The 14451-nt window shown below is 43.1% G+C and overlaps 2 protein-coding genes across 2 annotated transcripts; one reads left to right on the top strand and one right to left on the bottom strand.

The window, feature by feature from the left end:
• Nucleotides 1–616: 616 nt before the first annotated feature.
• LOC146960215 (cleavage and polyadenylation specificity factor subunit 3-like) lies at nucleotides 617–9670 on the bottom strand (the record flags this gene model as incomplete). Its single annotated transcript, XM_085772529.1, has 5 exons — nucleotides 9496–9670; nucleotides 3682–3771; nucleotides 3400–3550; nucleotides 1451–1626; nucleotides 617–775 (listed from the first exon to the last, which is right to left on the bottom strand). Coding segments are annotated over exons 1-5 (735 nt in total), but the record flags the coding sequence as incomplete, so codon positions are not given.
• A 394-nt stretch (nucleotides 9671–10064) lies between these two features.
• LOC146960214 (disintegrin and metalloproteinase domain-containing protein 17-like) lies at nucleotides 10065–13140 on the top strand. Its single transcript, XM_085772528.1, has 5 exons — nucleotides 10065–10215; nucleotides 10322–10452; nucleotides 11180–11347; nucleotides 11643–11699; nucleotides 12661–13140. The coding sequence occupies exons 1-5, from the start codon at nucleotides 10065–10067 to the stop codon at nucleotides 13138–13140; spliced, it is 987 nt and encodes a 328-aa protein (XP_085628654.1).
• The last annotated feature ends 1311 nt before the right edge of the window (nucleotides 13141–14451 follow it).

Genomic DNA, 14451 nt, shown 5'->3' with positions numbered 1-14451 from the left:
AAATATTATTAAAAATTCATTAAATCCCAGCAGCACTTGAACGCAACACGACACACTCTTCTGATCGGTCCTACGTCGTTAACACAGGAGTCTGTCACAGATTCAGATTCTTGTTACGCAGCCACATTAACTCAACATTATCAATAAAACTGACCGGACTGATCCAATACTGGGAATATCTATTGATGCCGATCAATAATATAATTTAAATAAGAGTCTTATTTCTGGTTTTTTATTCAGATACACACACTGTAAAAGATTTTGTTTCAGCAATTACACTGTTCTCAGTCAGAGTTATTTGTGTTGCTGTTCTTGCCATCGCAGTTATTATCTCCAAACTATAAGATACCGATTAAAGGAGAAGTTATGAATAAAGAAAGATGCATTTGGGGCAGACAAACTAATTTTACAGCTGTTATTGTCTATTTTTATTTATTGCTGTGATTGTTTATTTTATTTCACTCTCTCACTCTCTGTTGTTCTTATCTTGTCTCCAAAAGTGAGCACAGACCTGACATTTCTAAAACCAGTGGAGGAAACGTTTCACTTCCGGTGATAATAATTTTTTTTAAAAAACTGCAGAAGGGACCCGAGGTGTCGCAGGTTTGATTCCCACCTTGGCGAGCGTCCCCTCCACGCAGTAGCCGGCGATGATGACGCCGTTCCTCTTGTCCGTGCACCAGCTCTCAAACAGCTCCCGGGACAAACCGCTCTGCATCATGCCGGGCGACGCCATCACCACGCTGGGCCCGATGTCGTCGAAGTGGTCCATGCTCTGACACACACACACACACACACACACACACACACACACACACACACACACACACACACGTCAGAAAACAAACGACAACGACAATGGAAACAGGCAATAGCATACATAGGGTTGCAAAATATCGGGTATCGGGTAATATCGGAAACTTTCTATGGGAATAAACGGGAATAAATCCAAAATTTACAAAATTGAAGGTTGGCCCTTAATAAGCAATTAGTAATATTTTACTCAACATTCATGTTTTTGTTGTTCAGTAAAATAGCTGATTGTTCATACAAGAATTAAAACTTGATAAAGTTCTACTCACAAATAAATCTGTGGAAATGTCATGTTTTTTAATTGTATTGTTATTTTGCATGGATGTCTGCTTATGACGAAACAAAATATTTACATTTATGTTTGGATATGATACAGTTTGTTTAAATTACCCCAAATTTCCAGTTAATCCCCATAAATTCCCATAATTTCCCATAATTCCCATGGATATTTTCCAATTTGGAATAAAAAACTGGAAATTTTCCGCCCCTTTGCAACCCTAAGCATACACAATGTATACACTGACAATACACTGACCAAAACAGACAAAACGGAAAACAAAGGACAGAACAAACCTGACGACACAATAAAACAGGACAGAAAAGTAAAAACAAAAACAAAAACAAAAACAAAACAAACCTTCAGGTTGCTGATGTGCTTGAAGACGAAGGGGTTGTTGATGTTGATGGCCTTGCGGATCTTGTCGTTCATGGCGTTGATGTAGGTCTGGTACACGGCCATGCACTTCCTGGCCAGAGACGAAGCGTAGAAGATCGGGATGTCGTGGAGCTCCGGGTGGTTCTGCCAGTACTCGTCTGGTCCACACACACACACACAAATAAAGTTAATGAACCTACTGCTATGAGTATAGGGATTTATTTATTTATTTATTTATTTGGTTCATTTTGGGCATGTCACACATGACCGAAAGGGAAAGCGGGAGAAGCAAAAGCTTATCTAGTCCCGCCCCCAATACTCACATATTCATTTTTTCTGCATGTTACATTATGGCAATGGACCAATTTGCCAAAATGTTGAACTATCCCTTTAAGGTAAAAATCTTGCATAGTTCCTCTTTAAAGGTATAGTATGTAGGAATTCCCCCCATCTAGCGGTGCGGTTGCATATCTGAACGTATTCTTGATGTTGCATTCACGTGAAATCGGGCAGACGTCAGACAGACAACAGACGCTGCATGTAACAGGATAAACAAGCCTCTATGTAAACAAGTGGTCTGCCAGCACGAGGCAAAACAATACAGGCGTAGCAATATGTTGTCATGGTGATGTCGTATTGTTTACCCGACCCACGTTTTACCGTCTTTCTCACGTGGAGTAAAATGACATCCGGTTGGTTTGCCGACGGCCGTCTGCCTGACTGCACCTGAATGCAACACCAGTGCCTCCGTCCTTCCTCACACTACACAGTGGCAGGGCCGTTGTATAGGGGAGAAAGGTGATGATAATTCTAGGGGCCCAGCGCCCAGTGGGGCCCATAAAAAACCCCAGTAGTCTAATCTTTGTATGACTGATTTATTCTGTGTAAGACCCTGACTAATACTCATAGTACACTGTGAAAACTCAACATCTTTCCAAGAATATTTGTCTTATTTCTTGTCCAAATGTCTCATTTCTAGTCAAAGCTAATCTCTTTCCACTTAAAATAAGACTCATAACCTAAAATTAACTTGTTTTTAGATAATTTTCACTTGTTTCAAACTAATTTTCACTTGAAATAAGTAGAAAAATCTGCCAGTGAAAGCAAGTTTTTTGTGCTTGTAATAAGGAAGAAAAACTTGTTCCACTATCAGATTTTTTCTACTTATTCCAAGTGAAAATATGCTTGAAAGAAGTAAAAAGTGTCTAAAAACAAGCTACTTTTAATATTCTGAGTCTTATTTTAGGTATAATGATATTTGTTTTGACTAGAAATTACATTTTGACTAGAAATAAGACAAATATTCTTGGTAAGATACTTGGGTTTTTGCAGTGTAATGTTGCATTAGCATCAAAACAAGGTAGGCTACTAGGCTAAATAAAAAATGATAATACATACGTAGTCTAAGAAAAAAAACTGGAAAAGTTAGGGGGAGGGGCCCACTTTAGTATTCTTTAAGGGGGCCCAGAATTCCTAGCAACGGCCCTGCACAGTGGTGACAGTTTTAACAGGCCGAGCCGACAGCTCCGCTGAGTTTCCGTGGTTACCTACGGTCACGATGCAACATGGCCGCCTCGGTTCGGTGCGTCGCCCACTCATGTATTTGTAACGACTTGTAACAACTCATTCTAAGGTACGAGAAAGCTTTCATTTGTATGCGGGTGTGATTCGACTTCAGTGAAATACGTATTTATGAAAGTAATATTTGATTTTTGCTACTAAAAAGCCAAATAAGTTACACACTGGGGCTTTAACGAGTGTGTATGGTGAATTAAAATGTTTCTGTGTGATCCATAGACAGAAACACGTCCCTTAGTTTAATCTTGTAAATAAAACTTGAAGCCTGAATTTATTTTTCCCTCAGCTGAAGGGAAAGCGCCACTCTTAGGTCGCCGTGCGTCGTCATGGCGTCGTTGTTGCCGTGGTCTCACCGAGGATGAGCAGCAGCTCCTGCGCTCGGCCCAGAGCGAACACGGGGATCAGACATCGACCTTCTCTGTTGACGATGTCGTGGACCGTGTTGCAGAACCGAGCCTCTCTCTCCTCCCGCTTCTCGTGGATGTGAGTCCCGTAGGTCGACTCCTGACACACACACACACACACAACAAACACACACACACACACACACACACACACACACACACAGGTTCAATGTTAAGTGTCTGTGCTCTGTGTTTAAATAAAGATTGAACAGGTTGAACGGCTCCACTCACGGTGATGAGGATGTCTGGTTTGACGCTGGGGATCTCCGCCGCCATCAAGTGTCTGTCCTCCTGACGGGAGAAGTCTCCTGTGTACAACAACTACACACACACACACACACACACACACACACACACACACACACACATATACAGGGATGCAAACGGGTCAGGACCAAAAAAGAGAGGTATTGTCTGGCGGGGGGGGCTCACCATTAACAATATCACAGAAAAGTCAATTTCCAGTAGTTCAACCCCAACCAAGTATTGAGTGCATATAGATGGACAGTTTTCAGAAGGCCAACATTTCTATATTAAAAATGCTTTAAAAAAATAAAAACCATTGCAATATTTCAATTTTGGAGATACTGATTTTTAGGTCTTCACTGAATGTTAGTCATAATTATTACTATTAAAATAAACTGAAGAAATAAAGACATGGGATTTAACATCCCATTCGGTGTGTAATGGACATATAGGCCTATATAATGTGTTAGTTTCACTTTAATTGAACACATTCTACATGGCGGAGGCGACGTCTTTCCACTTAGGGCTTCCTTCACCTCTGAAACGGGGCAGAGCTCCGTGGAAACACCTGCCTGACACAGCAACGTAGGGAACCGTGCACGTCCGTGGAGCTGTGCGCCGCGGACGTGCACGGGGGGAAAAAACGGCGTCACCGCTTTGGGTAACGTGCGTGCATGTCGCGCGTCTACATTGGAGGTCGGCTGTTATCAGTATAATCAGAGACCATGAATGAGTTCGCCTCACGTGATTGTCACTGTCAGCCTGTTAGAAAAACATTTTACTGACCCGAGCTGAGACGCTGAGACCCCCCCCCCTCAAAACAAAAACTCTTCGGATCTGAACGATTCACACAAGTCACCTAATTGACCCTTCGCGTAAGCCCCGCCCCTTGGTTACTGTTGCTACGCGGGCAAGCTTTCACTCCCAGCCATGCTCCTGGCAGTATTTGGTATCGATTTCAAAGGAAATATCAGCAAATTTCTGGATAAACTGTTCTGAGATAATAGAGAGAAGAAATCACAAAGAGCATTCATAGTTTTCAGTGACGTGACTCGCGCAGGAGGATAAAACATCTGTTCAACGACACGACTGGACAATGTACAGAGCAGCAGTAAGGACCGGTAATTTTACCGTCTATCAACCCACCAAGACTTAGGTCATCTCACTGGTCATGAAACGTTGTCAAACTCTAAGTTTTTGGGCGATTGTGAACCACATACAGTTTTCGCTGCTGTTTTGTTTTCTCCCACCGCTGTATCAGTCAGTGAAAGCAGTCCCTGCCTGGAGGATCCCTCGCCTAAAAGCCCAGGTAAAAGCCCTAAAAGTACAGCTGTCATTTCGGAGGTGAACATATGGTTTTCCCCATATCTACACTTGCTCAAGTCGAAAAAAAAAGTCCGCTCATATCTGAACATCTCTATATTGCTTCTGCCGCCGCCGCCGCCGCCGTAGTAGCAGCAGCAGCAACAACATCCTTCTCTACAAACAAATGTTTTTCGTCCTAGTCTCAAAATGTGTCCACAAAAGCAAACGTAATGACTCACTGCTGAAAGCTTGCCAGGCCTGTAGTTACGGTTGCTAACGTAGGATTGGACAATAGCCGTTTGTGGGAGGAGTTGGCGAAGGGTCAATTGGTCATGAAAAAAGCGAGTTTCGCTTTTCGGCGCGCTGTTTGCATCCCTGTGTGATGTTCAGGGACAGTCAGGACAGTCTGAGGACTGACAGCTCTGAGGTTGAAGTTTATATTAATGCACCATGACACTGTGGCAGGTCTCTGTACTAGGGATGTGAATCTTTGGGTGGCTCACGATTCGATTCCGACTTTTAGGGTCACGATTCGATTCAAAATCGATTTTCGATTCAACCGATTCTTGATTTTCTTTTTGCGATTTTTAGTTTGCTTTATTAACACCAGACCATGTGAAAACGTTGAATGATGATGATGTCTACAGACTATTATATCAGAAGCCATATTTCCCCCCAAAAATGCACATCACATGTTTCAGATTTATTCAGCAGCAATATATTCGAACCATTTTAAAGTTAACTGCTACATGAAGCTGATTTTATAGGCTACTCTCTTTTCAAAAGCCTGGACTGAAGGATGTGAATATTTGGGTGTCTCTTCGATTCAAAATCAGTTCTCATGCACATGCACATGGACATGTAGCCTATCACCTGTAACAAAGGCTGCTAAAAAAAAAAAAAAAAAAAGAGACGGCACTCTGCTCTCAGGCCAGCTCACCTGCAGCCTGTCTGCAGCGCCACAGAGGAGCTGTCAGAGCTGCTGCTGCTGCTGCTGGTCCTCTCTCTTCAGCCTGCTGTTTGGCTGCACTTTGTATGAGTTTAAAAAAGTGAAGATCTAACGTCACCTGAGCACCGATCAGCTGATCCAGAGCGCAGTGGATGTGGCTGCTCACACCGTGTCCTAACTGGATGCGACGCGAACGAGCGTCCGACAATCGCGTCACATCTGACGCTCTCTGTCCACACTGAATCCGTGCGTCTGTGGGAATGGAAGCACATCAGCTGTGCGCTCGCCCGCTCGACAGACTGGAGACGTAACTACCCGGTTAAAAGATGGGTGAATTGTGCCTTTTAAACAGAAAACAAGTTTCTTGAAATATAGAGCCAACAGCAAGTTGTCTCTATAGTGTAGGAACACGAGTTGTAAAAAACATAATGCAGGGTTTTCTGTAACATTATAAGACGGCGCACCGCCCCCCGCCCAAGATGAATGAAGAGGCTATTAAAAAAAAAAAAAAGTCCGCTAGTCTCCTTGAAGCGGCTGTTATGTGTCTCTCTCTGGCGGTGTCAGCTGATGTGCACATCTGCAGCAACCCAAACAAATGCACATGTTACTGTTGACTGGCTCTATTCCAGCCACATGATTGGTTCGACGCGGTGGAAATCTCATTATCATTGGTTATTTGTATTGTCTGCCAAAACATGGATGAATGAAACATATCGACCACGTCTCATATTTCTATTGAGGAAAAGTTATTTCACAATTTATAGACACAACACCGACAAGCACTGAGAGCCGCATGTTGCAGTGACGTTATATAGGCTATAAAAAAAAAAATCCGCAAATAATAAGCCGACGAAAAGGTGCAACTTGCCACTTAACTTCTTGTCGATGTATTATTTGCGGGGGCTTTCGGGGGATCTGCTGACGGTGGAGGATCTGGGACTGATTCACTGTGGACCACCACCAGTCTGATCAGGTCCATCACAGCACAGCAGCTGCAGCACTGCCCCGCTGTCACATTACTCTCGCGTATCAGCTCAATCTGTTTACATTAAACCGACATCAGGAGAATAATGAGAATTATGATTAAAAATATATTTGTTTCGAATTTTGGCCCCTGGATCATGATTTTTCGCATTCTTGGTTAAAAAAAAAAAAATCCTCTAAAAAAAAAGACAGTTGGGATGCATAATGTGTCTCATAACAGTATACTGTGCGTCACGCTAGGGGTCGGTGGTGTTTTATTCTAGGGGTCGGTGGCGGCTGTGAGACAGCAGCGGCTCCACGGTGAGGGGGGGGGGGGGGGCAGCTTCTGCTCACCTGACTCTGTGCAGCTTCTTCATTAAATCCAAACAGTCCGACACAGCGACGCACTGCTCCTTTGACTCTAAAGTCTCTGTAGCTCATCAGCCCGGAACTCGCCGACATGGATCAGAAGCGACGGCGGCGTTTGGCCTCAGTGTCTCGGACTTCCAGAGCAGCTACAGCGCAGCGTTGTGACCTCAACCATGGTTGATGAGAGCAGAAATGTTGTTGTAGGCCTGTGCATATTCTCATTTGTCCAGGTCATAGTATTTCAAAGGAGGTTAAATCGAAAGCAACTGGACTTATACTGAGTCTCCAGACCAGTTAGTTGGACCAGTCCCAGCCTGGTCAGATGCTACATGAACTGATGAAGCCTCTTGGATGAGAGGTGAAACGTCTTCCTAGACAAATAACTAAGTCCAGTTGAACCTGCTTTGAAAAAAAAAAAAAGTTGTTGGCGGGCTCGTGAATTTTTTTTTGACACGAGTCAAAAAGAGCGTCAAACCGCGTATCTCGCGTTTGGTCGCGCGTCACAACTCGAGCGAAAAAAAAGCGTTCCTCGTGTTTGGTGGGAAGCCCCTTGTGGGTCTTCCCACCAAACACGATGAAATAGACGAAGACGCGAAGGTCCCGTCGCCCAAAAAGAATCGCGTGTATTGCGTCGCAAAAAAAAAAAGTCGCGTCTACCGCGTCGCGCGCCTAATCGCGTCTCGCGCCTAATCGCGTCTTTGCGTTACGGCCTTTTACACCGCGGACGTAACGAATAAACGGTGACGGTGTGAACGAACAACATAGAACAGGACCAGACGTGGCGTTGTTTCCTCTTTTCACCGACAGCTCCACTCTCCCTTACTTACACTAACTACTGTTATTGTTGAGGCCAGAGAATTGTGGGATTTGTAGTTTTTGACCAATCGCAGGTTGTGCTCTTTCTTTTTGTGATTTTCCTGGTTCACACATGTATTTTTTTTTAGGGGCAAATGCGAGTGAAATGCTCGTCCATGGTGGGCATAAGAAAATTTAAGACCTGTCTAAAATGATTTAAGACTTGAACACAATAATTCAACAAATTTAAGACATTTTAAGGCCTAAAATTTAGATTTTCAAATTTTAGACTTTTTAAGACCCCGTGGATACCCTGTTATTTCATATAAAAGTTTAAGTGCATGCATATTTTATGATGCTGTGTATTTCAGGTGTAGGTTAATATACACACACCTCAGGAGGCCTGTTGACTGGTTAAAACAAGGTAATCAGTAGATGGGAATTAACTTCAGATTTAGTCACGGATCACCTTCAAACTCTCCTTGTCATGATATTTGAATTAATTATACATCAACACCAGCATATATAGGATTAACACAACATACAAATGAATAAAATGATCTAAAAGTATACATTTGTTTATTATTAATTGGATTATTCAACAAAATGTTAAAATTATAAAACCATCCTTCAACTTAAAGCCCGAGGCGACGTCTTTAAACAGTTTATTTTGCTCATCAAATGAAGAGAAATTGACTCTGGAGCCTGAAGTCTGTGATTATTGATTAGGATTTTCAATCAATCACTTTTTAATCAAAACACAGCTGCGTTTTAATCTTCACTGTTTCTGCTCCAACTAAGATAAATAAATCATAATAACATCTGTTCTTTGTCGCAGCAGAGAGAGTGAATCACTGCGATTCATATGTTTATAATTTACATAATGTGATATTATGTGATAATGAAGTTTAGGTGAAGAGGTGCACTCTGGGAAATATTTTTTGTGAGTTGATGAAATTACTTATCAATATGCGCTTCCATTTAGACATGATGACGATAAAGTGCAGGACAACACGGTGTTAAAAACAGTTTCTTTTTTTAAAAGGATTTGTATTTCCATGCTTTTATTTTGAAGGGATGCTGCATGTTTTAGAAGCCTTACTTCTGATTTCCTGTTTGTCAGACTCAGTTTATTGATCTGGTCACATCGATTATTGATTGAAATGTTAAATTTTTCTAATTTATTTACTTTACGTGTACATACTTTCTTTTCTTTGTCTTGTTTATTTGATGTTTGTTTATTTTATTTCATGCTCTTATATCTTATGTTTTGTATTTATTTATATTTACAAGTTTACTATTTGCCTTATTGGTTTGTACATCGATTTATTTGCAAAATAAAGTAAAAAAGCAAAAAACAAAACACCAACAGAGGGTTGAACAGCTGAGTCATGTGAGTGGCGGTGAGCGTCCGTTACCTTGACGCCGGCGATCTCGATCATGAACATGGCGGCGCCCAGCACGTGTCCGGCGTGGTAACACCAGAACTTGATGCCGGCCACTTCCTTCACCTCGTGGAAGTTGATGGTCTCGATCTTCTCCATGCTGTCCTCCAGGTCCGTCTCCGTGTAGAGCATGTCGTCTGCCGAGATGTTACTGTCACACACACACACACACACACACACACACACACTGCATTAACACACACACACACACACACACACACACACACACACACGCAGCATCAACACACTGCTGTGTCACAGCTCCACCTGAGCGACAGGCAGCATCACTCCCTCTCTCTTTGTCAGCTGTAAAGTGACTGAGTGTGAGAGTCTGTGAGGGTCCAGATACTATAAACATGAATGGAACAGCACCTACCCCCTTTCATGTTACCTTGACAACAACATGTTGACTAATAATTTACAGTTTACTTTCAGAAGCACAAGGTGTGTGAGGGACAGACTCACAACAACAGATGCTCTTGGATCAGATCTGATCAAATCATCTAACAATAACCAAAAAACTACTGTGTGTGTGTGTTGTTATGTGTGTTGTGACAGGAAACAGCAGCGAGTGTCCTCCTCCTGAAAACGCTCCCGATAAGACGGCGTGTCTGGACAGCGGCGAGTGTCTGGACGGGGAGTGCGTTCCTTTCTGTCAGGCCGTCCTGAAGCTGCAGCCCTGCGCCTGCAACGGTAACGACCACACCGGCGTGAGACCAAGGTGGTGGTGGTGGTGGTGGTGATGATGATGATGATGCATCCGTCTCAGTCTTGTATCTGTTCCCTCTCGTCTCTATAGAAACCAACGCGTCGTGCAGAGTCTGCTGCCGGAGCACCAGCGGCATCTGCGCCCCCTACCAGGACAAGACGGGCAACTTCCTGTTCCTGCGTAAAGGGAAACCCTGCACCGTGGGCTTCTGTGACGGAGCGGTGAGTGGAAACACACACACACACACACACACACACACACACACGGCAGCTTTAAAACACATTGAAGACAAACTTCTAGCTCAACTACTATGAGTGTGAAAACTATTTATTTGGAACTGAGTTTAGCTGTAATCACAAAGAAATGGCTTAAACCATCTGTTGATGAATGGTATGACATCACACTCATTCCAAATTTGAAGACATCTGAAAGCATTGGAAAGGTATATTTCCCTGAAAAGCCCCTCTTTTGTTTAAGTTTTTGGTTAATTATTTATTTCCTTGTGTTATTATAATAGAAAACACCCCATGTTCACGTGTTATTATATAAAATGCTTTGTAAAAGGGGGAAACCCCCCCCCAAAAAAAAACACATTAAAGACAAGCGGGATGTGAGTGTGTGTAGGTGGGTTTACATGGAGACTTTTTCCTCTTTCTGATTGAATCCTTTCTGAATGAGTCTTTCAGGTCAACTGTTTACATGATTTGATTTTATTGTTTTATACTTTTGATCGATTTAAGAAAAGGTTTATTCTGCCTCTGTGAAACCGAATGAAACTTGATTTGGTTTGGGCTTGTTTGTTGTGATTGAGCTGTTTATATGGAGCATTTTCATTCAGTTTGGACTCTAAACCGAATCTAATCTGAATATTTGGCTCCATGTAAACACAGCTTGTGTGTGTGTGTGTGTGTGTGTGTGTGTGTGTGTGTGTGTGTGTGTCTCCTGCAGGGGAAGTGCATGAAGCAGGTGCAGGACGTGGTGGAGCGTCTGTGGGACTTCATCGACAAACTGGACATCAACACGTTTGGGAAGTTTCTGGCCGACAACATCGTGGGGTCGGTGGTGGCGTTCTCTCTGCTCTTCTGGGTTCCTATCAGCATCCTGGTCCACTGTGTGGTGAGTCGCTCCGTTCTGTCTCTGTCAGGAACTAAACTAAACTACACTCAGTCACACTGTCTGACTGACGCGTTACAGAGATGTATTACGACTAATACTAAGGGATTAAGGTGCTACAGCCAGAATCTGAAGATGATAAAGTCTTTCCTGTCTTTAGTCTGTATAGATCAGGTGGACAGTCATTTAAATATATATTTTATAAGATGTGCAGAGATTAGTTTAGTTTACTCTTGTCTTTTCTTCTGTGAACAACCTCCTTCAGGATTAATAAAGTTTCTTTATCTTCTTCTCTCAGGACAAGAAGCTGGATAAACAATACGAGCAAACCACAAAGTCTCTGTTCTTCCCCAGTGTGAGTATCTGATTGTGTGTATTTTAGGGATGTCACAATTACTTGTTTTTCACAATTAATGTAATGAAATTGCAGCAAAAGGAGGAAATATGTCTGATACGAATCATTACCTGGGAGAATGGAGGCTCTCTGCCTTCCACCTAGCGTCTCTTGGCTGAAAACCAACCTTGTAAGATCAGAGCCTCCGACCCGGTGTCCCAGCTCTCGTCTCTGCGGCACCGCCACACAAACGTAACCCGTAATCTCTTGTTTATGACAGATAAGACTACACAGATATACACATGGTAACATGGTAGATGATAAATAACCTTATCCACCGCTCCATGGATTGATTTCTCACCGGCTTAATTGTTGAAAACAAACGCACATGGAGGAGAGGAGGGTTAGAGACAAAGAGAGTTCATCTTTAACCATCAAACTAGGGATGTCACGATTACTTATTGTCACAATTCCTCGTGGTATTAAACGCCACAAGTAATCTATCGTAAAGATTTCTAAATACTGTCACTCTCCAAAAAAGATTATATCGGAACCGTATCGGCAGATGTAGCGCCAAAGTAAAGGTAAATGCACAGATACTGGTCCATTTACCTCACGTAACATTAAATTGGTAGGAATTTAAATGTCAGTGTGCCATTTGTAATAATAAAATGTAAAAAATTATTAAAATAAACTCAAACATTTGGTATAGATGACAATTAATGACTTCAATATTTCAAATACTTCCTCTGGGGGAGTAATAATTGGTCCTATATTAATGATACTTAAAATATTTTGTGTATATTATCAATAATGTAGTTATATTTTGACTATATTTGATTTTACACATTCATATATAGTGTTGTGAAATTAATTAATGCATAATAATCGTGGTAATCGTACTACCGTGATTATTTATCCAAGAAAATTTATAATCGTGACATCCCTACACCAACTCAACTGACTCTGTTCATTTTCCCAGAATGCCGAGCTCCTGAGCAGCCTGGAGTCCGCGTCCGTCCGGATCTTCAAGCCTCCGACCTTCCCGACCACCAACCTGCGCTTCCAGCCGTCCGGTCCGCAGCAGACCAGCACGCCGCCGGTCTCCGGCTTCGGCTTCGGCCCCGGTCCAGACTCCTGCTGTCATCCTCCTCTTCCTCCTCACCATCCTCCTCCTCCTCCTGCGGTGGCGGCCCCTCCCCCTCCCCCTCCCCCTCCCCCACCTCCTCCTCCTCTGGACTCCCCCCGCATGGCCACCATCCAGGAGGACCCGAGCTTCGACTCCCACCTGGACGAGGAGGCGCTGCAGGAGGCGTTCGGCCGCCCGGCGCAGCGCTCGGAGCAGCGGCGGCGCTCCTTCGAGGACCTGACGGAGACGAGCGCGGTGAGTCGCAGCGAGAAGGCGCTGATGTTCCGGCTGCAGAGGCAACACCAGATCGACACCAAGGAGACGCAGTGCTGAGGGACGGACGGGACGGGACGGACGGCGCCCGGTTTGTCCCGCTCACGTCCTCCTGTGCTGGTTTCACAAACTTTTACGACTTTTTTTATTTTTTATTTTCTTAAAGCGGCTCCGTCCTGAAGCCGCCGCACTGACGCTTTGTTGCTGCAGCAGATCTCAGTCTGATCACATCGAGACACATTCAATCAGAAAAACGTTTTTAATGAATTTAATTACAATCAGAGTTCAACCGATTATCGACCGATATTTCCCTTTTTTTTTTTGATAATCGATATCGGCCGTTTTTTTTCACCGATAACCAATAAAATAAATGTATTTTTAAACGCATAAACGCACTCCTTTGGCTCTAACGAAGCCGTCTCTCTTGGCTGTTTAACAATGTCCCAAAGGTTTTCACAGTGAACAAAACAGAAACAAACTGTTGACTGTATTCAGTCTGATCCCTGGTGTGTTATTTTTAAATTTTCATTTTTACTGCAAATGAATATCGGTTAAATATCGGTTTCCTTGATTACTAATGATCGGTATCAGTATCGACCCTGATAAAACCATATCAGTTGATCCCTAATTATAATAAGAAAAAGAAAAAGAAACAAAACGTCTCCTTCCAGTCGTCCTCCTGTGTGGTCAGACCGTGGTTTCAAATCGCTGCTCCGTCCGTCCTCTCCGCGTCTCTTTAACGTCCTTTAGTGACTCGAACTAACATATTGTCCTGTTGAAGCTGTGGCAGCGAGGGGCCGCTGCTGGGTATCGAACCTTCTCCAGGTATCAAACCGTCGTTGGTGCTGATTGAACGGTGCTCAGATCAGATGTTGCTTCCACAATCAAACTGTGTTTAACTGTGGTGATCGATCATCTGGTCAATACTTTTATTCGTCCAATAAAATGTCGCTAAAGCTCCGATTGGTCCCCGCCAGCCACCGTACAAACTCAGACCAACTCGTCTTCTGATGACACACTACACGATACGACCAGCAACTGTACGCTCCTACGTCCGTTTTTAGTTCTTGAACGTCCCACCAAAGATTTTTTTTTGCTCCTGAATGTTACACGTTTATTTCTGTTACATAAAGTCGTCGTTCACTTTTATAGCTGAAGCCCGGCTCTCGTTTTAGTTCCCTAAAGGCCAAATGTAACGCTTGTTGTAGCTCAGTCATCAGTCAAACTGTTGCTGAGTTGAACTTAATGTTTCAAAAGGTTCAACTTCAATATGACAATCATTTATGTGCACAGAGTTTCTGTCTAATGAGAGAAAAACATTTATTTCTAACTGACGCTATTGAGACAAAGTGTTTGTCACCAGCATTTTAT

This window comes from Trachurus japonicus, unplaced genomic scaffold (assembly GCF_045865225.1).
Source record: "Trachurus japonicus isolate A0001 unplaced genomic scaffold, Traja_1.0 AP030581.1".
Lineage (NCBI taxonomy): Eukaryota > Metazoa > Chordata > Actinopteri > Carangiformes > Carangidae > Trachurus > Trachurus japonicus.
The sequence above is the reverse complement of the archived record's forward strand: the minus strand, read 5'-3'. Positions and strand labels throughout refer to the sequence as shown.